Source organism: Leiobunum rupestre, chromosome 2 (assembly GCF_980474605.1).
Source record: "Leiobunum rupestre chromosome 2, qqLeiRupe1.1.hap1, whole genome shotgun sequence".
NCBI lineage: Eukaryota > Metazoa > Arthropoda > Arachnida > Opiliones > Sclerosomatidae > Leiobunum > Leiobunum rupestre.
Genome location: NC_143385.1, coordinates 26,288,248 through 26,312,451, shown reverse-complemented (window position 1 = coordinate 26,312,451; position 24,204 = coordinate 26,288,248). Strand labels below are relative to the sequence as shown.

Genomic DNA, 24,204 nt, shown 5'->3' with positions numbered 1-24,204 from the left:
GAGTTGTTGTATTAAATTTATCATTTGTTTGTTTTATATAGAGCAAATAGTCGCATACAGCACAGTTTAATTTAATTTAATTCTTTTCCCCCAAACCACTAGTTATGTTTCAGTGGGTAACCGGTGTAGTTAGCAAGCTCTCTCCGTTCAACATGAAACATGAAAATAGTGTTCATACAACTACGGCTTCTATACACAGGCTAGAATTCAAAAGTGATATGTGGGGTATCGTTAGGTACTGCATGATGGCGGCCCAGGTGAATTATCGCGTTCGACGTGCCATCTATCGAGGAGTTATTGAAACTTTTTTTAGATGTTTTTTTTTTTGAAATTTTATGGAATATGGAGTCGTGAATCGTGGATTAGCGGATGTTTATTTTAGTTAATGAAGATAATTGAAATAGCAGTGTAGAGGTTAATAATGATGTGAAATCTTCGTTTTGTTTATTAATAAAAAATGTCTTTAAAATTAGGCGGAGGCATGGATATTAGGCTTTAAATGATATATTTCATAATTTAACCATTTCTTTTGTTTAGTTAACACACGGCTAAGCCATGGTAAATATTTTTCGCGCTTTAGGAGTAGAAGCCCGTTAGTAGCGTCACCTGCATTCTAATTTTAATTTGTAATAATTGATACATAATTTTTAAAGTACGAAATTAGTATTTTGAAACAGCAATTTTGCTTTAGTTATAGTTAAATAGACCGATACACAAACTACTTGCAGGGAAACCAATATTTTAAGGATCCCATGTTTGGCTCGATTTTAATGCACTTTATTTATAATAGATGGCGCTAGCTCAAACCTTTTTGGCGCGAAGTTAACCAAATCAAAAATTTACGTCGTCTGCTTAATCGACTACCGCGTGGTCACGTTTTGTTTTTCTTTAAATGTAATTTGGCGAAAACGTTTATTCAAATGGATAATAAATCGGCTTTAAATAAGGGTTTAATATTTCCCATAACAAACTACTCAAGTAGTATAAAACATGTCCCAAAAATTAAAATGGAAGATATTAAGGAATATTACAGCAAGAAAAACTTCACTTCAAAGCATTTTGACAAAAGTTATAAGTATTTTGTGGAAAGTTATGTGAAATCATCGTGTTTGATGACTAACCTAGATAAGTAAGATGCAAGTTTAATTACTTACTCATATTTAGAAGTAATCGCTAATAACCATTTTGTTCTAGGAAAAAAGATGATGTTGTATTTGTCAAAACAAGGTGCTTTCGTAGTTGCAAAAAAAATGAAAAGCCCCATATGGTTGTTGCTGCTTTGCAAATTTTAAGACCAAACATTATAGATGGATATTGTGAATGTGCGGCTGGAGGTAATGGCACATGCAACCATTCAATAGCATTGCTTCGGTTGCTGTCTCATTTAAGAATGAACGATATGGAGGTCCCACCAATGGAGCTCTCATGCACTGACCTACCACAACAGTGGAGGCGACCGAGAGGAGATAAAATTATGCTCAGCATTGAGTTTTCAAGTTTCTCTTAATGAATTTGGATTTGATACGATTCACAACCTCACTGTGCATGCTTATCAGTCTATGAGCAGCGATGTTGACCCAGTGTTTAAAATACCCACTCACTCCGAACGGTATGGTTTTATTGCCTGGACAACGGCCTCCTCTGGGCTAGCATTTAATTCTTCTGAATTAGTAATAATGAAGGTATGATATGATAGTGGGAATCCCTCGTAGGTTTAATTACATTTTATAACTTTTATATCATTGTTAGAGAAATGAAATATCACACCAGGCTGCCAAGCAATTAGAAGAAAAAACGAGGGCTCAAGCAGACTCTGAATTTTGGAAAATTGCGCGCTCAACTAGGTTAAGCTCGTCTAATTTTCACACTGTCTGCAGAAGACGAAACCAAGAATGGACATCTGCGGGGGTTAGGAATATAGTAGCGCCAAAATATATTGGACACAAAGCAGCCATAAAATATGGTAAAACATTCGAAATAGTGGCAAGGCAAAAGTACGAACAACAGATGAAAGTTTTAGGACACAATATTATTTTCAAATCAGCTGGGTATATTATTGACCCGAGAAAGTGTTGGCTAGGTACATCACCTGATGGCTTAGTTTATGACCCTACAGAAGAGTTCCCCCGAGGGCTTTTAGAAATTAAGAGTCCTTATTCACTTAAAAGTTGCACTCCTAAAGAAGCGTTGACACCAGATTTCCATATAAAAATGATTAATGGAAAACCCCATCTAAATGAAAACCACCCGCACCATTATCAAGTAACTGGTCAAATGGGATTATCAGGCCTTACGTGGTGTGACTACGTTACCTACTTCCCAACGGGATTAATAATTATTATTATTCGATTTAACGGTGAAAAGTGGAGGGCTATGGAACCGCTTTTAAACAATTTTTTCTTTACCCATATGTTAATAAAACTCACTGAAGTTACAGATTAGAGTAATCTATATTTGAAATGTAATTACTTTTTTTAACTCTGGCTTTTGAAAATTACTTTTGATAATTTATTATGGGTATTTACTGGTGTTTTGTTCCTTTTTTTTAACGGTTGGCCTTTGAGTAAGTCATTATTTTAAAGCAAATTAAAATTATTAGCTGTGATAAATACTGTGAAAGAGTACCTGATGTATTTGGTGTTTGATTCCTATTTACCATTTATTTTATGAGTTACTTGTATCTCAGTTCTAGTCATTTTAAACATGGTTATTTGTAATTCATTAAAAATTAGATCTCAATTAAATGATTTATTATGAAATAATATCTTTCATATATCATTGGGTTTTTCCCCACATTACAAAAAAAAATTAGGAGGTTTATAATAACCCCAGGGAAGTAAGAGTTTTTCACTTTTCAATACTGCTATTCAAATCAATAGGTTCCATTTCACTTTCAATTTCAGTATCAGAAACATCTGTGGTATCATTTTCCACAATACTCTCATTAAGTTCCCAGTTTAGGGGTTCTTCTTCAAAGTCAAATTCACGGAGTAAGTCGCTATCACCAGTACAATCCATATCATTGTTGACTTCTGATAATGCACCTCTTTTAATGATAGGCGTTTGAAAATTTGGCAATAGCACTGTAACAGTCCATAACTGATTTATGACTGGTGCTAGGCAGAGTGGGATTGGACGGTCATAGATATGAAACCCACGAAATCTTGCAATTCTTCTCTCAACATGTATACGTAATGCTGCTATTTTCTGGGTTTCTTCTAACTCAGCCTTTGTAAATTGCCCTTTGTCACGCAAGAAGGGAGGGATATTTAGTTTAACGTTAATTTCTGCAAGCATCTCTACAATTAAAAACTCTAAAATATAAACGACTGTTTAAATACCTTGTTGATGACATACAGTAATTTAAAATAACGGGAAATTTACCTTTATCTGCCATAACTGAATCCAAAGAAGAGAAATTTAGGTTTAAAAACCCGCTTCTTCGAGTTAAAGCCTGGTCAGATATGTTGCCAGAGAAGAGTTGCGATACAAAAGTAACGTACCCACTTGGGCTAATGCCAATGAGACCTTTCCAAGTATTACAAGCCTTATAGTTGGAGTAAGTCGAGGACTGCAGCACTAGGGATGATGTTGCTTGCGACTTGATCTCAGTTGCGTCGATCAAAACTCGAGTAGAGGGATAAAGTTTCTTGAACTCATCAGGCATAGTTGCGTCAATTTTTTCTCTAGTTGGCCAAATATTTATTTGACCTAGCCGAATGTAGATAAAGTTTATCCATGTATTACATGTGTTGCTTACGGTACTGGGTGAAACTCCAAATCGGTGTGCAAGGTCTTTCCCAAACAGTCCTAATCTCATACGCATCAACACCATTAAAAATTGGTCGTGAACGTTTAATTTTCTTGGCCTCCATAAAATAATATTTTCACCATTTAGACCAGGATCAAGCATTTTGAATAAGGCTATTTACTTATCATAGGTGGAGATACCCGTGTAGAAAAGAACGTCACTATCATTTTCTTTTATATTGTCTAAGCTAGGTTTAATCTTTTTTATTTTTTCTTCAAGAAGTATTCGATGTTTTCTCTCTTCTCTTAATTCATTTTGTATTTGTCGTATTTTGAATTCTGAGACATGCAGTTCCTTCACCGATTTCTGCTTGAGTTCTTGTATATTGTTCTTTAAAACAGCTGTCTCAATAATTAAGTTATTTTTTGTTTCCTGTAAAATCTCAACTTTTTCTTTCAAAATTTTATTTTCTGCCAGCAAATTATTATTTTCTTCTTTCAGATTTTGTTCATTATTTTGAAGTTCGGTATTTTCAGCTATAGGTTCAAGAAGGATTGCCTTTTCTTTCAAGTATCTTCTACCATTAACTCTGAGTCCTTGAAATGTTTTGAGCACACGTATATATAACTAACTGGATTATATATATAATCACGTCGTCTTATTCTCTTAAGCCATAGCTGTCTCATTGGCTCGTCGTTGTAGGAAGGTACTTTATGATATGATACCTAAATTAATAAATTAGAATGCATTTAATTTATAAACATAGAAAATGAGAACGAGTTATTGTCTTTACATTGGCTGATACTCCTTTCTCCTTGCAATTCAGGACACAACATTTTCCCATAGTTTTGCTACTGCATAAAAATAAGTTATTAAAGAGTACACTAGGTAAAAAAGGCACCCTTTAAAAAGATACTCACATATATATATTGAAAAAGGTTATTAAACTTTATATTTAGTAATCTTTGAAATAAAAATATAAAGTTAAACTCTCAACTGAAATAAATTTGGCAGTGTCAAACACGACCGTTACACCAAAGTTTTTTTCGCGATTTTTAGCCAATAAAAAGACTTTTAAAGTTTCTACTGGTAGTGCCATCTAGTAACGCTTGGCGTATTTACTAAATCGGCCAAACATGTCCGTTACCCCTGTAAAAGCGTCTTTCCCTGTTTTATATGTGTATCGGTCTATTATACTTACGTTTAAAATAATAATTAGCACTTTTTTCACGCAGACGATTTTAAACCGAACACACGAAATTACGCGACATGAAATTTGATTTCTTATAAACTCAAACTTCGCAGGGTGGCTCGACATTTTTAGCCACCTTTTAATTAGCCGTGATACAACTATTAGTAAATCTATTTTCCTGATATTTCCCACTGATATTTAAACAAAAATAAGCTAAGCTTTTACCCAAGAAATCACACAGATGTAAATCAAATAGTAACCTTTGATGCCAATTACCGGTCTCTGGGTTCAATTGCATAGTAAGATGGTGCAAGCCCTTCAAGCTACCCGAGCCAATAGCTCCGTGAACTTACTAATACGGTTAACCTCAGCAAGCTTTTATGGAAAGGGAAACCTTTTATAAAGCCTAATAAAATTGGTTCTATCTTATGTACCTATTGTAACTCTCCGTGGCATTGTTCGTCGAATCTTTTCACGAAAAGGTTACTCATTTCATGATTAACTTAATGGTTTCATATTAAGAATGGCCAGGTTAATAAACTCTATTTCCGAAGCTATTATGGCCGCGTTTTGTCTCTGAACTGGATTTTCAAAATGTTTATTACGACGCGGTACTTTTATAACGTTTTTGTTCCAACAGTTAAGGTGGTACATAACATCTACCGCGTGCGCGTCTGTGTCACTTATACATTCGCTCAGTCGCACGCGCCAAATATCATTATTGCACCAATCAACTGCTTGCTTCAGAGATACGCCACTTCGATCATATGATATTGCATGCAAGGGGGGTTTTTTTCGAACCCTTTTCATCACAGAAAAAACATTGAGTTTTTAGGTACTTCAAAGTTTTGCTTCTAGTAAAAGTTGATGAAGAACTGGGGACTAAAATCGAAGGTTCGGGAACCACATTTTCAAAACACGTTTTATCTTAGACAGATTTCTCAAAGTGTTTTACAACTCTTTGCTTATACGATTTATGCTTAAACCTTTTGTAGCAAGATAGATGCCAAGAACATTTATTAAGCTTAAGATTGTTTAGTGATACATCATTATTATCATTATCGTAATTAATTTAATTGCAGTTTAATAGTAATTAACATTTAACCGTTAAGCCTTTGCTTCGTAGGGAAATTTGCCCGTAGAACCCGATCATATATTCTAGGTTTAAAATAACGTATTAAGTAGTACAGAAAGAATTTTTTGGAAAATGAAATTTAGTTTAAAGTTAATTTTGTTTTATCTCTTTTTTTGTAAATGATTACGTGTAAAATAGGGTGTTTCATTTTGTGAATCAAAAAATTAAATGTTAAATTTTTGCAGACTTTGTTTATGCCCCTAGTCTTAGTGATGTAAAAGATATATATGCCAAATTTCAAGAAGATTGGATAATATTTAGAGGTTGTGAAATGCGATCCGATATATTGCACTGAAAATCTAAAGGTCTATCTCTGATGGCCCGGTTAATGAAGCAACGCGTAAAGAACGAATGCAGGATTACAATTTGATACAAAACTTTATTTACAAGAGGGGAAAATTAAAATAGAAAAGGCATTACAAAATTACTGGTTCGCCGCGACTATTTCTAAAATCGCGGGAGAGATTCTTGGACGCGGTCGACCCGTTTAAACAGACAAGTGAATCTGCCGTTTTTACGGAGCTCGCGAAGGCGCGTTACAAAAAGTGTTGAAATATCATTCTTGGAAAAAACCGTGCCGGACAAAGCTTTACTGAAAGCCGGGGCAACAGTTATTTCTACGGTAAAAAGGGGGGAACTGTCCGGCCCGCGAAAGAATGTGGCTACAAAAGAGGTATTTTAAGCTTGTAAAATAAAATGTACAAGGATATGCACTTATATAAAGGGGTTCAAACACCAAATACGAAATACAGACAAATAAAAAATGTAAAATGTAAAAAGAAGGGGTTTTGTGATTCAACAGATTCCGCCCCATTGGACTGTCACTAAGCCCAATTAAAGTTGAACATTAAATTTCCAAAAGGTACAATTGTTGAATAGCGCGGCGCAGCTTGGTACCGTTAGAGAGTCTTATTAAACAAGATCTCACTTGTTTGTCCCGACCGAAGAATACTTGGTCGACGACTCCTATCTTCCAAGCTAATCTCGGCATTTTCTGTTCTTCAATTAGAACGACGTCTTGAGGTTCTAATTGCTTGGTAGGGATGTTTGGGGTTCTGAAATGAGCACTGCGTAGCATTAATAGATAATCACTTTTCCATCTTCTCCAGAACCCATCTGTGAGCGTTTGTTGATATCTTCGCCGACGTTCCAGATCTCTTTTTGTGGAGTTCTGAATTTTATTCTGTGTAGCCGTTCGCGGTGGTATACCGGTTAAATGGTCTCCTATTAAGAAATGAGCGGGCGTCAATGGATAGGGTTCACCTGGGTCTTCTGACACGTAGGTCAAAGTGCGAGTGTTAATTGTTGCTTCTGCCTCAATAAGAGTTGTCTCAAGCTCTTCGTAAGAAAGGCGTGCTCGACCTAGAACTTTTCGGAGCGCGGTCTTTACGGACTTGATAAGTCTTTCATAAAAGCCGCCCCACCAAGGCGCCCTGTCCGCGATGAATACCCATGAAATTTGGGCGTTTGCTAAATACTGCGCGACTTTAGGTGACCTGGCTTGATTCCAGAGCTCGCGTAATTCTACGTCGGCACGCTTGAAAGTTTTGGCGTTGTCTGATACTACTTTCTGCACCATTCCTCGACGACTCACGAATCGCCTAAAGGCTAGAAGGAAATTATCGGTGGTCTGATCACTGACTAGCTCAAGATGCACCGCGCGTGTCACTGCACATGTAAATATGACAATATAGCACTTCGACCCGTCTCGCGTATACAGCGGACCAGCGAAGTCCAAGCCCGTTGTATTGAACACCGGCGCTGGAGTGATGCGATAGTCAGGTAGCGGTGCCATTACCGCGTCCGATGGCTTGGCTCGGAAGTATTTGCAAATGACGCACTGTTTGAGTATGAGTGTGACAGCTAAACGACCTTTAATTAACCAGAATTTTTCGCGTATAGCGACGAGGGTTTGATTAGTTCCTCCGTGCATAATTTTTTCGTGGGCAGCGAGTACTATTAATTCGGCCAAATGATGGGTTGGTGATAAAAGCCTTGGATGACGCTCTTCGTATGAAAGATCGCTTTTATGCAACCTTCCTCCTAAACAGAGTATTCCGTTGAAATCCAATTTAGGATGAAGCTTTAGAATCGGTGACTGTTTTCGAATGCTTTCCCCGCTTCCCAGTTGGCGAATTTCTTCTGCAAAGGCTGCTGTTTGGGCGGTTTTCACCCAATAGACTTCGGCTTCGCGAATCTCTTCAGCGCTGAGTGGCTCGGTTCTCTTGTTATTCGCGTTTCTTGTATTGTGAATGAACCTTAAAACACAAGCGGTGACTCGATAGAGTCGTCGTAATGAACTGTACATCTTAATCGGCAGGAGTTCTTCTGGAGCTGCTACTGATATTAGGAGCGTACCTTTGCGTAACTCGTCTGCGACGCTAACTAATTCGGCGTCTTCAACCTCTTCCGGCTGAAGTTCCGACTCTCTTTTGTTTCTCAGGAATGAAGGACCTTTCCACCATAGCTTGTTGGTTGCCAAGTCGAGAATCTTTTGTCCACGCGTAGGAAGATCTGCGGGATTTTCTCCGCCTTTACAGTGATGCCAACTTGCCTGGTCAGATATATTTTGAATGTCTCTCACTCTGTTCTGAATGAAGGTTTTCCATTTCTCAGCTGGGCTTTGTATCCAGCCCAAAGCTATTCTGGAATCAGTCCACATGAAGATTTGACTTGTTTTGATCCTTAATGTTTTCGTCAAGTGATTGACTAGCTCTGCACCCAGCAACGCTCCCATTAGTTCCAGACGTGGAATGGTTAGGGTTTTGACTGGCGCGACTCTGGACTTTGAGGTGATGAAGCTTGTTTTTATCTTTCCGTCTGCAGTTTGAAACCGGAAGTATACCACGGCTGCGTAGGCGCGCGGGCTTGCATCGGTGAAACAGTGAATTTCTAAAGAGTTATCAGTTTCGCTCTGGTCTCTGAAGTAGTAACGAGCAACCTTGATTTGCGCTAAATCTTTTAGCTCGGCGCACCAAGCGTTGAAAGTTGTCGCCAGGTGTTTGGATAATTCGTTGTCCCAAGTGAGGTCATTTTCTTTCCATAGTTGCTGGAACAAGATCTTTCCACGAATAGTGAATGGTGTAAGGAGCCCCAAAGGATCAAATATTCGTGCGACTGATTTGAGCACCCATCTCTTGGTGTTTCGTCTCTGTTGTATGAACTGTAATAGTGGATTTATGTCGAACGTCCACAAATCGTCCGTACTGTTCCATGCGAGCCCTAGCACTTTGTTTTCGGCAAAAGCGGTTATGTTTGGGCCATAAACGATTTCCATACTGTTCTCAGAGAGGAAATGTTGTAACTCTGGAGAATTGGATTTCCATTTTCGCAGCTCCATACCGGCGGAACTCATGATTTCTATGCAATCTTTAATTAACAGATATGCTTTGGCGGCATCGCTTGCTCCCGAGACCATATCATCAACGTACATTGAGTCTGCTAGGATACGGCTTGCGTCTGGTTTTGCCGTCTGGAATTTTCTAGCGTGCAATCGGATGACTGCAGCCAATAGGAATGGAGAGCACTTAACCCCAAAAGGAACGCTTGTTAGTCGGTATAGTTCCAAACTGGAGGTGGTTTCTGGCTTGTCCAAATCTAACCATAGGAAACGCAATACATCTCTGTCTTCTTCTCTAATTCGAATTTGGAGAAAGGCTTTGGCAATGTCTCCCGTGAACGCCACTTTATGTTCGCGAAATCGAATGAGGACGTCATACAATTCTGGGTTTAAGTTAGGTCCAACCTCGAGACATTCATTCAGGGATGGAATTCCGACGGCGAGGGCAGATGCGTCATAGACGATACGCGTACGCGTGGTTTCGCTATTTTCTCTCAATACTGTACTGAACGGCATGTGATATACGTAGTCAGCTGACTTAGCTGCCGGTTGAACCTTCTCGATGACTTGAGATTCGAGTTGTTCTTTGAAGATTGCATTGCATTCAGGCAAGAGGGCTTTTTTACGTTTAAGTCTCTGGAATTGGTTTTGCGAACGAATAGATGCGATTTGATAGTTATCGCCGAGCTCCGAAACGTTCGAGTTAAAAGGTAGCGCGGTTGTGTAGCGCTGATTTTCATAAACAGTCGTTTTTTCGAAGTTTTCAAGGATCTGGTGATCGGTGTTCACATCATTATCTTGATCTTTTACGCCGAAGGACTCTATTTTCCAAAACCTTTCGAGGCTGTTGGATATGTCTTCTTCTTGATCGATGTTTACTGAGACTCGCATGATTGCTACTGTGTTTACGACTACCGTGGAAGAACTGGCCGTCGTCGGACCTTGCACCGTCCATCCGAAAATGGTTTCCGTTCCAATTAGCGTTGGTCCGAAGAGTTCTATTTTGCCACTTGATACCAAAACCTTGCCAATGTAATCCGCTCTAATAAGAACGTCGATAGAGGACGAGTCACGTCTCTTGTTTTCGAGTCCTACTTGGTCTGCCATTACTAGCCCTCTGTCCCTAAATTGTTGCGCGATTTCCGAGCTTGGAACTGCGAACACTGATCCGCAGATTTCTGGGATTTCATACGCTTCGATGCATAAGTGTTGATAAGGATCGTGGCGACTCTTCATTTTGAGGAGTACCTTTCTTCTATTGCTTCTTACAGCGTGGCGTGCACCGAAACTATGTAAGTCTAGCGTTACTTCGCCGATCACTTCGAGTCCGAGTATCTTCGAAATGCTTTCCTTGACAAAGGTCACGTGGCTTCCGGAGTCTAATAGACAGCGCACTGGACGAGATTTGCCATTTGACGGGCTCTCGGCGATCGCCACGGCCGTCTGTAGCAGGATTGACCCGGCGCTAACTCCGGCGGCGCTAGCCGCTACTTTTAAACCGGCTGTCTCCGATTCGCTGGCCTTCTTTAGATCAGGATCTGGTGGTTTGTCACAGATCAAATGGTGATGCCTATGACCACACTTCCGGCAGTTCATGGATCGGGGATGATAGTCTCTTATTTGATGGCCTTCGCGTAGGCAAAGAAAACAGCGTCTTTTTGATATGAGTGCATTCTTTTTATCTTCTAGGGACAGATTGTCGCAGCTAGAAGTCAAATGCTCGCTGGCGTCACAAAATAAACAGGGACGCGGCGTAAATCCTGTTGTTAAAGCACCTGCGCTGGATATGGGTTTCGGTGACGGGCGTTGAATGCGACGGGTGATTTCCTTTTGGAGGAAGGCTAACAAATCTTCTACTTTAAAGTGATTGGAGTCTGCATACGCTCTGCTGAAAGCTAAGTATTGATCTCCGCTGGGAGGCACTTCGTTATAATAGGGCATAAAAGGCTACCGTAGGTGTCGTTTAGAAGGCCTAATGATTTTAGACTTCTTATCTGGATTCTGCATGAATCGTGCAGTTTTCGTAGGTCTGTAATGTCGCTAGCTTCTTTTACTTCTGGGAGCTTTAGAAGATTATCCATGTGCTTTCCAATTAAAACAGCTGGGTTACCGAACTCCTCCTTCAATATTTTGATGGCTTCATCGTAGTTTGCCTCGGTTGCGGGCAGCCCTTCTATTGCAATAGAGGCATCCCCTTCCAAAAGAGAAACTAAGTACTGGTACTTTACCACTTTGTCGTAATCGCAGTTGTTATGAATTTGATTTTCGAAAGTGCTCCAAAAGTTTTGCCAATCGCTGGATTTTCCATCGTAATGCTTGATGTGCAATTTTGGAAGTTTTACCGTCGGTGGTCGATGTGTCAGTTGAGCGGGAGGCTGATATGCCCTCGCCGCTTGGTCTGCTTCAGTTATGAACCGCGTGGCTCGTACCATCGTTACGGTAATCTCGTCCATGTAATCTTGAGCGGATAATATTTCTTTTTCGAGTTCTTTTTCATCCGTTATTTGTAGCTCAATTTGCTCGAAAATCTGCTTGAGATCGGGTTCTTTTCTCTCTAGCACCTTCAAGTTTCCTTCGACTATACCCACGTCGGGTTTTGCTTTGTTTAGCTCAGCATCTTAATTGTCTTTCACCTTTGTAGTGGCTTGCTTCGTACTCTTGCGCTTTGCTTTTAATCTTGTTAAAGCGTCCGCCATCGTAGTTTATAAAGTTCCGTATATTGTCCGAATGCTCTAATTCGCGGTGGCTTAAATTCCCGGGTTTCGGCACCAAAATGTGAAATGCGATCCGATATATTGCACTGAAAATCTAAAGGTCTATCTCTGATGGCCCGGTTAATGAAGCAACGCGTAAAGAACGAATGCAGGATTACAATTTGATACAAAACTTTATTTACAAGAGGGGAAAATTAAAATAGAAAAGGCATTACAAAATTACTGGTTCGCCGCGACTATTTCTAAAATCGCGGGAGAGATTCTTGGGCGCGGTCGACCCGTTTAAACAGACAAGTGAATCTGCCGTTTTTACGGAGCTCGCGAAGGCGCGTTACAAAAAGTGTTGAAATATCATTCTTGGAAAAAACCGTGCCGGACAAAGCTTTACTGAAAGCCGGGGCAACAGTTATTTCTACGGTAAAAAGGGGGGAACTGTCCGGCCCGCGAAAGAATGTGGCTACAAAAGAGGTATTTTAAGCTTGTAAAATAAAATGTACAAGGTGATGCACTTATATAAAGGGGTTCAAACACCAAATACGAAATACAGACAAATAAAAAATGGAAAATATAAAAAGAAGGGGTTTTGTGATTCAACAGAGTTTGCACACTTTGATCAGTTTTATAAAAGAAGCAAAAAATACGATTTTTCAATGTTAATTACTTTTATTGGGAAAACTGGAAATCACAACTAATATTAATAAATAGTACGATAGGCATGCGTCAGATTTATAGCCCGGTGTACCGGTAAGATTCAAACCACACTACCGGAGGTCTATCATCAGAATGCCCTACGCGTCCACAAGCCCGGAAAGGTGACAAAACCAGCATGGGCAGCAGAACCCCACTACTGATGGCCGCACCCTCGACGCAAGCCGCTCAACCCAGCAGAAGGTGCAGCAATGGGTAGACTAACTCGCCACTTCGCACACAGCAGTGGGAATAAGAGCGGATGCTCTGGCAACGCCAGCCGGCACCCAACCTAGAAAGGTAGAGAGCCAAACCCATTGGAAAGAGCTCCTAAAGGGGAACGGCGAGCACACAGCAGTCCAAGTAACCCGGCACAGCTGGCACCGGATATCCCGGTGGGAGTCCAAAAGGCCGGGAAACAGGACCGCCGTGGCCTCATACGGAGGCCCGCAGCCCCACAGCAGGCTACCCAATCCACCGAGTCAGCCTGGTTGCCCGGACCCTCTCCGTTAGCCTGGGAGGTAGAGATAGGACCATTTGGACGGAGCTAACATCTCCCAGCGCGCCACCGCTACAAGAGCCGGACCCCGACTCCCCGGTAAAGCCACCAGTTATTGCACACTCTGACCCCTTGTGGGGCAGTACGATAGGCGAAACATGTGTTATATTAATCAAAGTTAATATGAACCACCAGTGGCGTAGCGTGAATTTATTCCACCCGGGGCCAACCCTAAATTCGCCGGCCGCTTTCTTTGCAACTACATGTTGGCAAAAAATCGGTCAAAATTCTGTGATACTCTGTTGATCCGTTAATTGCCCAAACAATTTAAGTCGTTTAAAAATTAAAATTTTATTCTGCGTGCATTTTTGCAACGCGAACACTTTAATGTAATGGTCAATAGTAATCTGTACCTCTTGTTGTAAGCCGGCTGGGGCCATGACCCCTATTTCCCTATTGCCACCCCACCCCACCCCACGCTACGCCACTGCGAACCACCGATGAACAAAAAATTTGGTATAACAAGACGTCAAATTATAAAAAGTCCATCAAAAAAGAGGACAAGAAAGCTAAACCCTAACAAATTTGGAAACATTAAAAAACCATGAGAAATACTCGGGCCGATAGGTCTGCAAGCAAAAATCAAAAGCGCGAAACTCGAATCACATAGGCCTTCAAGTGAAAAACTATAAAAAAATACTTAAAATGCCAGAAAATCCAACAGTAGACCGGTTTCGTCCTAGTTGGGGCTCATCAGTGCTGTGTATCTGGTGAGCGACTTACGAACCGATTTTGAAGTTAGGTCTAACATTAAACAAATTTCAAAACACGCGCCGAAGCAACAGATAGTCGAAAGGGCGGGGGGGGGGGGGGTTGTAGATGAGAATATATGATAGTAAAAGTGAATACTATGGACTGATATTTATTTAATATTAGGCTTAGCTTAAAGATCGGGATGTAAGTCGCTCTCAAGATACCTACACAGTACTGATGAGCCCCAACTAGTGATAAAAGTGATCTTCTTGAAATTTGGCGTATATATCTTTTACATCACTGAGACTTGGGGCGTAAGCAAAGTCATAAGAAAATCACATCTTCGGAAAAATGAAACACCCTAGTGTAAAATTACAGCATTTAAATTGATGAAACTCATTATAGAAACTAAACTAGTAAAAAAGTAATCAATTAAAGAGATTTGCAATCATTTTAATCAAGAAAGTTATTAAAGTTGACAGAAAATTCGTTTGCAGCTATAGCCTCTATTTTCACAATCAACATATGATATTCTCTACCTATAGAGAGAGCCTGAAAGTGCAAAGAGAGCCATGTGTCTTGCCCTTTAGCTTAGAAAAGATAAGTCACGAAATGCTTTCTTTGAAGGTCCGTCTGATTCAATTTTTTTCTTTTACCAATACTCTCGCTTCTTCCCACTTGATGAAATATTAGTGTTACCTTATGTAAAATCAATAACCGAAAAAACCAACCGCCAATTAAAACCATTAGGAATAAAACTTGTTAGCTCTAACCAAAGTTCATTGGTTTCGCTCTTAATTAAAAATAAACCGGATAAAAAATTTGATGAAATAACTGGAATTGTATATGAGATCGGTTGCAAATGCGGAAAAAAGTATATAGGTGAATTGAAGCGGCATTTAAATGTAAGGATTAAAGAGCATAAGAATTGTGTAAAAGAGGGCAATACGGAGAACGGGATAGCCGAACACATGTGGAGTTCTGGCGACGGACACGCCATCAAGTGGGAAGAAGCGAGAGTTTTGGAAAAATAAAAAAATGGGTTCAGACGGAACTTCAAAGAAAGCATTTTTATCGCTGACAGAGGGGGTATGAACCTAAACGGGGGAAAGGTGAAAGTGAGTAATTGGGGCAGTTTCAAAAGGTTTTTAGGTCATAAAAAGGGAAGAGCGCGTTCAACAAAAATAATTGTACGCTGATTTTGCTATCTGTTTGTTGTATTTGGATTTTTTGCCATTTCTACCTAAGGGTTGAACAGGAGCGAGTGAGCTCGAAAAGCTTTCCCAATATTATTTTTTTTATAAAAGTTATTTTAATCCATGAAGTATCTGCCTCTATAGTATATTACTTACTATTTACTAGTTTAAATTAACCATGGTTAAATTTTGCGTTTATGACTAATGTAACTCTAATGTAACTCTCTTTTACTACCAGCGGGTACTTGACTTGTGAGGATCTTCAGTTTTTCAGGATGCTACCAAATTTAAATACTGATACTTCTACTTTAAACCAGAAGTTTGAAATAATAAGTGCAGACTTGGATAGATAGAATTTAGTACCTTTTATAAATTCATTAAGAGATTTAGCTTACATAGAAAGTTGCAAACTCTTTTAATCGTTTAATTTCTTATGTATTTATGCAAAATTGTAATTTAACATATAAAACAGCATATTAATTAAGGTTATAATATGCTGTTTTATATGTTAAATTAAACTCAGCTCGTAGTATGTGTCTTTTTCTTTCGATTTTTCCCCGTAGCCCTATTTTATATCCATGTCGGTCGATTTTAAAATTCATTTTTGATATTTCCTTTAGAATATACATAATTCTGAACTAAACACGCGTACTCCTTTACAATATAAAATTTTCTCAGTTTACTGTTACAGTTTCAAGGCCCAAACTTAAGGAAAGGGTTTTAAAATACATAAAAGGTGAGGAAAAATTGATGGAAATTATTTTAGAAATATATTTTGCTTTTTAAAATAATTCCAAAAAATGACTCTTTAATTCTAAAACATTTCAAATATCTGTGCCTTCATAGAACCCAACTACCCCTTAAATCACCCTTCCAACTGCTTTGATAAAAGCAATTTTATTTAATAAATTTCGTGCGTAGTTTAAACTTTGGTCAGAAGTAAGCTGCTTGCTCATTCAATATTATCTCGATATTCAAGCTGAATGTTTCAGTTAAAAACATTCTTTTTCAAAAGCCGTCCGCTATTTCTTCACACATTTAGTTGACAGGTATTAAAGTAAGCTTGAAGCCTATAATAATTAAGTAATCAACAGCTAATAGTGAAACGATACTACACTTTGATATTAGCCAAATGACAATTTTTTTTAAACTCCAAAAAACAAATTACAAACATCCATTTGTTGATGCGAAATGGCACTACGTTTTGATTTTAGCTTTGCAAAAGACAAAAACTATGTGTAAAGTTTTGAGTAAAAGTATGCAAAAGTCAGATATTTCATTCAGAGCATATCAACTCATAAATATAATATTTGTTAAATAGAATGGTACAAAAATATAGCTAACCTATACAGAAAAAAAGGTTAAATAATTGATGAATTGCTAAAATTAAACATTTTTCGAATAGCTCTAGCAATATTTTTTTTTGGGAAAATCAGAAAAAGATTTTGCTTAACCAGTGGAGTAGCCAGAAATACTTCAAGGGAGGGTTTTAAACAATGTAAAATACCTAAAGGGACCAAGAAAGGGGTGAAATTTTAGTACAGACAAAGTTAACCTTTCCTTTGTCTACGCCACTGTGCTTAACCAATTAAAGCAGAGAAGAAGCTCAAAATGGTAGCAATATAAGTTTATTAATTTTACACCTTAAAAAGGTTTTTCTTAAAACAGATCAACCATACCTATAGTGCTTAAAAAGGAGTTTGTGATTGTTACTTAAATATTTAATATCAATGTTTTAATATCAATGTTTGTACTTCGGTAATCCAGCATCTTAAGGAAAACCCCTTGGATTTTTTGTAACAATGGCAGTGTTTGCATTCTTTACGGTAAAAATAATTTTCTTTGACCACGGAAAACATAAAATTTTACTAAATTTTCATTTGTTAGCTGCAAAAGAAAGAAAATTAAAACTATTGAATATTACGTTAAAAGAAATGTCTTAAGTACATACAATCGCTGAAAATTTATTAAATTTATAAATAGATAAGTCTCGGGAACTACATGTATGGCCAAAGTGAGACTAAAACCTCTTTAAAATTTTGTTTTTTAAATAATCAAAGCTCTAAATTTTGAATATACTCTGCCTGATGAAGCTTAAAATAGTAACTTGGAGTTAATCAAACATTTAAAATAGTTTATCTTTCATGTTTAAACAATTAAAAAATATTCAGGGTCTCTCAACCAAACTCGAGAAGGCGTGATGTAGTACTAGTTTCACGAATAAAAATATACAAAAATATCCTCTTCTCAGAATCTTCTCTTAAAAACGCGAACAAGTAAAGAGACCAATAAGTAGGGGAGAAAACTAAGCTTTAATGGGGAAAAAAATGCGGTACTTCGGCCGATAGGCCTTCAAGGCGAAAAACTTTAATACGACTAACCGACAATTTGAAAATGTTTAAAAATATTAAAGACGCGAAGCGCGAGGCGCGAGACGATAACACGCGACAACAAAAGGAGAAAACAAACACGCGACAAAAAGAGGGGGGGACTAGAAAAACTAAAAAAGCTAAAAAGGACTGTCATAAAAGGGGGATGTTCGCAATAAGTTTGATGAATAATTAAAGGGGGGAAAACCGACGAAAGAAAAATGAGAGGCGAGGAAACCAAACATCAAATGCTGGCGAAGAAACCCCTACCCGACAACCAAAAAACCGTCCTCGTTCGAAAAAAACGTGGGAAGATTAGTAGTTTTCATGACGCGGATGGAAACGTCATTGATGTTGTGAACGTGATTAAAATGTTGGGTGACGTGGTTCTTTGCTGGTGTCTTTCTAATGTCGTTGAGATGCTCCTTGAACCGGTCGGCGAGCCGCCTTTCAGTCTCACCGATGTAGAGCATCGTCTGGGTCCATCTGTAAAAGGTGATAGTTTTTCCGAATAACAGTTTCGATTCGATGAATTTGCGGATGATACGTCAGGACGACAGAAGGCCTCTCAGTGGCGAGCTTCTTGGGGTGAACGGAAAGAGCATCATCGCGTGTAACAGCAGAGGCCTTGGTAACTGTTATTCGGAAAAAACTATCACCTTTTACAGATGGACCCAGACGCAAGCCATATTTTCAGTGATCCGCCTAGATTTTGTTACCGCCGTGATAATAACGCGCGCTCTATCCTTGTTTCTAGCCAGCGCGACTTACGAGGGTACCCAAAAGTGCAATCGTCCGCGGTGTAACACTTGCGCTTTTGTGTCTGGTGATCTACTGGTGCGTGGTCCGAAGCGAGATTTCCAGATCCAAGGGTCTTTCACCCGCACGACGTCCGATCTCGTTTACGCTCTTAGCTGTCAAGTCTGCTCGATGCTCTACATCGGTGAGACTGAAAGGCGGCTCGCCGACCGGTTCAGGGAGCATCTTAACGACATTAGAAAGACGCCAGCAAAGAACCACGTCACCCAACATTTTAATCACGTTCACAACATCAATGACGTTTCCATCCGCGTCATGAAAACTACTAATCTTCCCACGAAAGGCCGCCGCACTGAGGAAAACGCCTCATTTTTAATTTAGCCACAGAGTTTCCGTCGGGGTTAAACATAAAATTAGTTTTTAGCTAGGGTGGTTCGTTTTTTAGAGGGTATTGTTGTGTTTTTTGCGGTCATCCCGACTTCGTGTTTTTCCCGCCCGCGTTCGACATTGCTCGATTGTCTCGATTGTCGTCTTTTTCGAACGAGGACGGTTTTTTGGTTGTCGGGTAGGGGTTTCTTCGCAAGCATTTGATGTTTGGTTTCCTCGCCTCTCGTTTTTCTTTCGTCGTTTTTCCCCCCTTTAATTGTTCATCAAATTTATTGCGAACATCCGCCTTTTATGACAGTCCTTTTTAGCTTTTTTAGTTTTTCTAGTCCCCCCCCCTTTTTGTCGCGTGTTTGTTTTCTCCTTTTGTTGTCGCGTGTTATCGTCTCGCGCCTCGCGCTTCGCGTCTTTAATATTTTTAAACATTTTCAAATTGTCGGTTAGTCGTATTAAAGTTTTTCGCCTTAAAGGCCTATCGGCCGAAGAACCGCATTTTTTCCCCCATTAAAGATTAGTTTTCTCCCCCACTTCTTGGTCTCTTTACTTGTTCGCGTTTTTACTCCTCACTCTTTAGACCATTGGTGGTTCTCGTGTTTTTGATCTTCTCTTAAAACATATTAACTATTAAATTTTAATTTGTCAAAATAATTCTAATCGTCATAGTAGAAGGAATTAGCATATAAGTTTAACAAATTTAATTACAAATAAGGTCTTTGACTAGAAATAATAAAGACTAAGAGAATACAGGATATTACAAGAATGTAAAGTTAATTTGAAACTATTCTATCTTTTTTGCTAAACAACATATCATTTAGGCATTATGCTCACATACAAGCTATAGATAATATTTTCTACGACTGCTATGAAATATTCTTCAGATCTGTGTGTATTTAAACGCGTCAACAGGATTCAAATACATCCGAAGGAATTAAACCTAGTAAACAAAATAGGCAACATAAAAGATCCTAGTAAATAATACCAGAAGAGGCAGTTTTCCCAAAGCATTTCGCCCAAAGTCATCCTTTCGCGTTGTTTGTGTCATCCATCTTGGGTTCCCTCAGAGAGGCAAAACGAGCGGTGACAGCTTTTGAAGATAGAATCTTATCTACGGCCGCCAGAAATTCTAACACAAAGTTTAAATACTTTCCCTTCAAGTTGTTTTCCTGGGGGATGGCTTAAAGAAAAAAGAAGACCTTAGCTAGTCTCGCAAGACACCGCCGTCTCGTCTTAAACTCGGGACGAGGTAAACGACAATTCGCCCGAATTGCTAACGGAAAAAATGTCATTTTGGTTCTTTCGCTACTGCCGCTTTTAAGGAGCAAACAAAATGTCACATGTACGAAACACTATTTAAGCCCGTGTTAGCCATAATAAAAAACGCAAAGGAATTCCGTAAACAAAATTGGCATAACATGTTGATAAAATTCTCTTTTTTTGTTTTATCCAGAGAGCGTTTAAAGGATATGTTTGTGCCATAAATTTCAAATAGCGCATTAAATTTTTATTTGCTATACTAGGTTTTGCATAAGTAACATAACCTGAAGAATGACTGTGTGAAATGTTGTACATTATGGATAGCTATGCTAACCCTAAAATATCCTGAAGCGATTTTGAGAACTTCACTACCGGAATAGTGATCGCCTTCGTTGGGTTTTTATAGCATTTAACGGCAAGGAATAGCTAAGTTTAAAATGAAAACTAACGCTTACTTTGGCAAAATGATGACTAATTCTTTAATCGAAAAATAAAATTGATTATAATTAAACATTAATTGGTATGTAGAATGCACGTTTTATTTTCGGGTTTTTCAACTTCCACCGACATTAAATGAATTTGAATAGATCTTGTTTTTCGTATTGGTGAGTGATATTGCTATTAGCAAAACCCTTACTTTTGATAAACGAGGTAGTAACTAAGTATGAAATAATACTACGGACTAATCAGTGACCAAACTTTTAAGATGGCGATCAGCCATCGATCTCTCTCTAAAGTTGCCAAACAATCAGCGATATCTTTCTTAAGTTTACAGCCAATCAATGACATCACTGTTATGCTAGCAACCAGCCTGCGATATCTTTTTTAAGCTGGCCACCAATCAGTATATCTTTTTTTAAGATAGTGATAATTTCTCGATCTCTTTCTGAAGCTGACAACCAACCAGCGCGCTTTTTTTAATTTGCCAAATTAATAGTGAATTTGCTTCTAAGCTGGCAACCAACCAGAGAGCTCTTTTTAATTTGCCAACCTAGCAGTGATTTTGCTACTAAGCTGGCAACCAACCAGCTAGCTCTTTTTAATTTGCCAACCTAGTAGGGATTTTGTTTCTAAGCTGGCAAAAAACCAGCGAGTTATTTTAATTTGCCAAATTATTAGTGAATTTTGCTTCTAAGCTGGCAACCAACAAGCGAGCTCTTAATAATTTGCAAACCTAACAGTGATTTTGCTTCTAAGCTGGCAACTAACCAGCGAGCTCTTTTTAATTTTCCAACCTAGTAGGGATTTTGTTTCTAAGCTGGCAAACAACCAGCGAACTCTTTTTAATTTGCCAACGTTGTAGGGATTTTGCTTCTAAGCTGGCAACCAACCGGCAAGTTATTTTTAATTTGCCAACCTAGTAGGGATTTGGCTTCTAAGCTGGCAACCAACCAGCGAGCTGTTTTTAATTTGCCAACATTGTAGGGATTTTGCTTCTAAGCTGATAACCAACCAGCGAGCTCTTTTTAATTTGCCAAATTATTAGTGAATTTTGCTTCTAAGCTGGCAACCAACCAGCGTGCTCTTTTTAATTTGCCAACCTAACAGTGATTTTGCTTCTAAGCTTGCAACTAACCAGCAAGCTCTTTTTAATTTGCCAACCTACTAGGGATTTTGTTTCTAAGCTGGCAACCAACCAGTGAGCTCTTTTTAATTTGCAAAATTATTAGTGATTTTGCTTCTAAGCTGGCAACCAACCAGCGTGCTTTTTTTAATTTGCCAACCTAACAGTGATTTTGCTTCTAAGCTTGCAACTAACCAGCAAGCTCTTTTTAATTTGCCAACCTACTAGGGATTTTGTTTCTAAGCTGGCAACCAACCAGTGAGCTCTTTTTAATTTGCAAAATTATTAGTGATTTTGCTTCTAAGCCGGCAACCAACTAGCGAGCTATTTTAAAATTGGCACCTATCAGTAATTTTGCTTCTAAGCTGGCAACCAACCAGCAAGTTATTTTTAATTTGCCAACCTAGTAAGGATTTTGCTTCTAAGCTGGCAACCAACCAGCAAGTTATTTTTAATTTGCCAACCTAGTAAGGATTTTGCTTCTAAGCTGGCAACCAACCAGCGAGCTGTTTTTAATTTGCCAACCTTGTAGGGATTTGGCTTCTTAGCTGATAACCAACCAGCGAGCTCTTTTTAGTTTGCCAAATTATTAGTGAATTTTGCTTCTAAGCTGGCAACCAACCAGCGAGCTGTTTTTAATTTGCCAACCTTGTAGGGATTTGGCTTCTTAGCTGATAACCAACCAGCGAGCTCTTTTTAATTTGCCAAATTATTAGTGAATTTTGCTTCTAAGCTGGCAACCAACCAGCGTGCTCTTTTTAATTTGCCAACCTAGCAGGGATTTTGCTTCTAAGCTGGCAACCAACCAGTGAGCTCTTTTTAATTTGCCAAATTATAAGTGAATTTTGCTTCTAAGCTGGCAACCAACCAGCGAGCTCTTTTTAATTTGTCAACCTAGTAGGGATTTTGCTTGTAAGCTAGCAACCAACCAGCGAGCTCTTTTTAATTTGCCAACTTGGTAGGGATTTTTCTTCTATGCTGGCAATCAACCAGCGAGCACTTTTAAATTTGCCTACCAAGTAGGGATTTTGCTACTAAGCTGGCAACCAACCAGCGAGCTCTTTTTAATTTGCCAAATTATTAGTGAATTTGCTCCTAAGCTGGCAACCAACCAGCGTGCTCTTTTTAATTTGCCAACCTAGCAGGGATTTTGCTTCTAAGCTGGCAACCAACCAGCGAGCTATTTTCAATTTGCCACCTATCAGTGATTTGGCTTCTAAGCTGGCAACCAACCAGCGAGCTCTTTTTAATTTGCCACGTAGCAGGGATTTTGCGTTTAAGCTTGCAAACAACCAGCGAGCTCTTTTTAATTTGCCAACCTAGTTGAGATTTTGCTTCTAAGCTGGAAACCAACCAGCGAGCTCTTTTTAATTTGCTGACCTAGTAGGGATTTTGCTTCTAAGCTGGCAACCAACCAGCGAGCCCTTTTATTTTGCCAACCTAGTAGGGATTTTGTTTCTAAGCTGGCAAACAACCAGCGAGTTATTTTAATTTGCCAAACTAGCAGTGATTTTGCTACTAGGCTGGCAACCAACCAGAGAGCTCTTTTTAATTTGCCAAACTATTAGTGAATTTTGCTTCTAAGCTGGCAACCAACCAGCGAGCTATTTTCAATTTTCCACCTAGCAGGGATTTTGTTTCTAAGCTGGCAACCAACCAGCGAGCCCTTTTATTTTGCCAACCTAGTAGGGATTTTGTTTCTAAGCTGGCAAACAACCAGCGAGCTTTTTTTAATTTGCCACCTATCAGTGATTTTGCTTTTAAGCTGGCAAACAACCTGCGAGCTCTTTTTAATTTGCCAACCTAGTTGGGATTTTGCTTCTAAGCTGGCAACCAACCAGCGAGCCCTTTTATTTTGCCAACCTAGTAGGGATTTTGTTTCTAAGCTGGCAAACAACCAGCGAGTTATTTTAATTTGCCAAACTAGCAGTGATTTTGCTACTAAGCTGGCAACCAACCAGAGAGCTCTTTTTAATTTGCCAAACTATTAGTGAATTTTGCTTCTAAGCTGGCAACCAACCAGCAAGCTCTTTTTAATTTGCCAACATAGAAGGGTTTTGCTTCGACATGTAAGCTGGCAATCAACCAGCGAGCTCTTTTAATTTGCCAAAGTGGAAATAGGTATGTTTTTATTACTTCTTTTATTATAAGATTTTACTATATTTTAGAAATAAATATTTTTATTGCCTAGATTGCCATTTAAAAAGCATAGCCCATTTGAGAAACTCCGAGTTTTTGGCTAACACATATTAAACTGAGTTTCGTCGCTGTTTTTTTTCGGTTTGTGAGGAATAACCAATTAACAACGCTTTTTTTTAATAGAGCTAATACCCAAGGCACCACCTTCGACCACATAAGCAATGTTGCTTGTGCGTGATCAAGTAATAGGTGGCCGGGTTACAATGCGTGGTGGCAAGCCCTTCATGCCACGCTAGCCAACAGCTCCCTACACTAACTATTACCGTTAACCTCAGCAAGTTTTTATGGGAAGGGGAATCCGAAGATCTCGGTGGAAAGCCCCTTTAACCAGTGGGGAGAGAACTTACAAACTCTACGCGGAAGGAGTGGTTCCGGATTTTCACCCAGTGCCACTAGCTGGGATCGAAC

General features: G+C 39.0%; 3 protein-coding genes across 3 annotated transcripts; 1 reads left to right on the top strand and 2 right to left on the bottom strand.

Annotated features, from left to right (window-relative positions):
- The first annotated feature begins 1,634 nt into the window (after positions 1 to 1,634).
- LOC149956648 (uncharacterized) lies at positions 1,635 to 2,442 on the top strand. Its single transcript, XM_090166907.1, has 2 exons — positions 1,635 to 1,682; positions 1,750 to 2,442. The coding sequence occupies exons 1-2, from the start codon at positions 1,677 to 1,679 to the stop codon at positions 2,440 to 2,442; spliced, it is 699 nt and encodes a 232-aa protein (XP_090023033.1). The 5' UTR covers positions 1,635 to 1,676.
- Positions 2,443 to 2,847: 405 nt separating this feature from the next.
- On the bottom strand, positions 2,848 to 3,667 carry LOC149956647 (uncharacterized). Its single transcript, XM_090166906.1, has 2 exons — positions 3,385 to 3,667; positions 2,848 to 3,314 (listed from the first exon to the last, which is right to left on the bottom strand). Exons 1-2 carry the CDS (start codon positions 3,665 to 3,667, stop codon positions 2,848 to 2,850), a joined length of 750 nt encoding a protein of 249 aa, XP_090023032.1.
- A 3,258-nt stretch (positions 3,668 to 6,925) lies between these two features.
- LOC149956646 (uncharacterized) lies at positions 6,926 to 12,114 on the bottom strand. Its single transcript, XM_090166905.1, has 3 exons — positions 12,075 to 12,114; positions 11,406 to 11,996; positions 6,926 to 11,340 (listed from the first exon to the last, which is right to left on the bottom strand). The coding sequence occupies exons 1-3, from the start codon at positions 12,112 to 12,114 to the stop codon at positions 6,926 to 6,928; spliced, it is 5,046 nt and encodes a 1,681-aa protein (XP_090023031.1).
- Between the last annotated feature and the right edge of the window lie 12,090 nt (positions 12,115 to 24,204).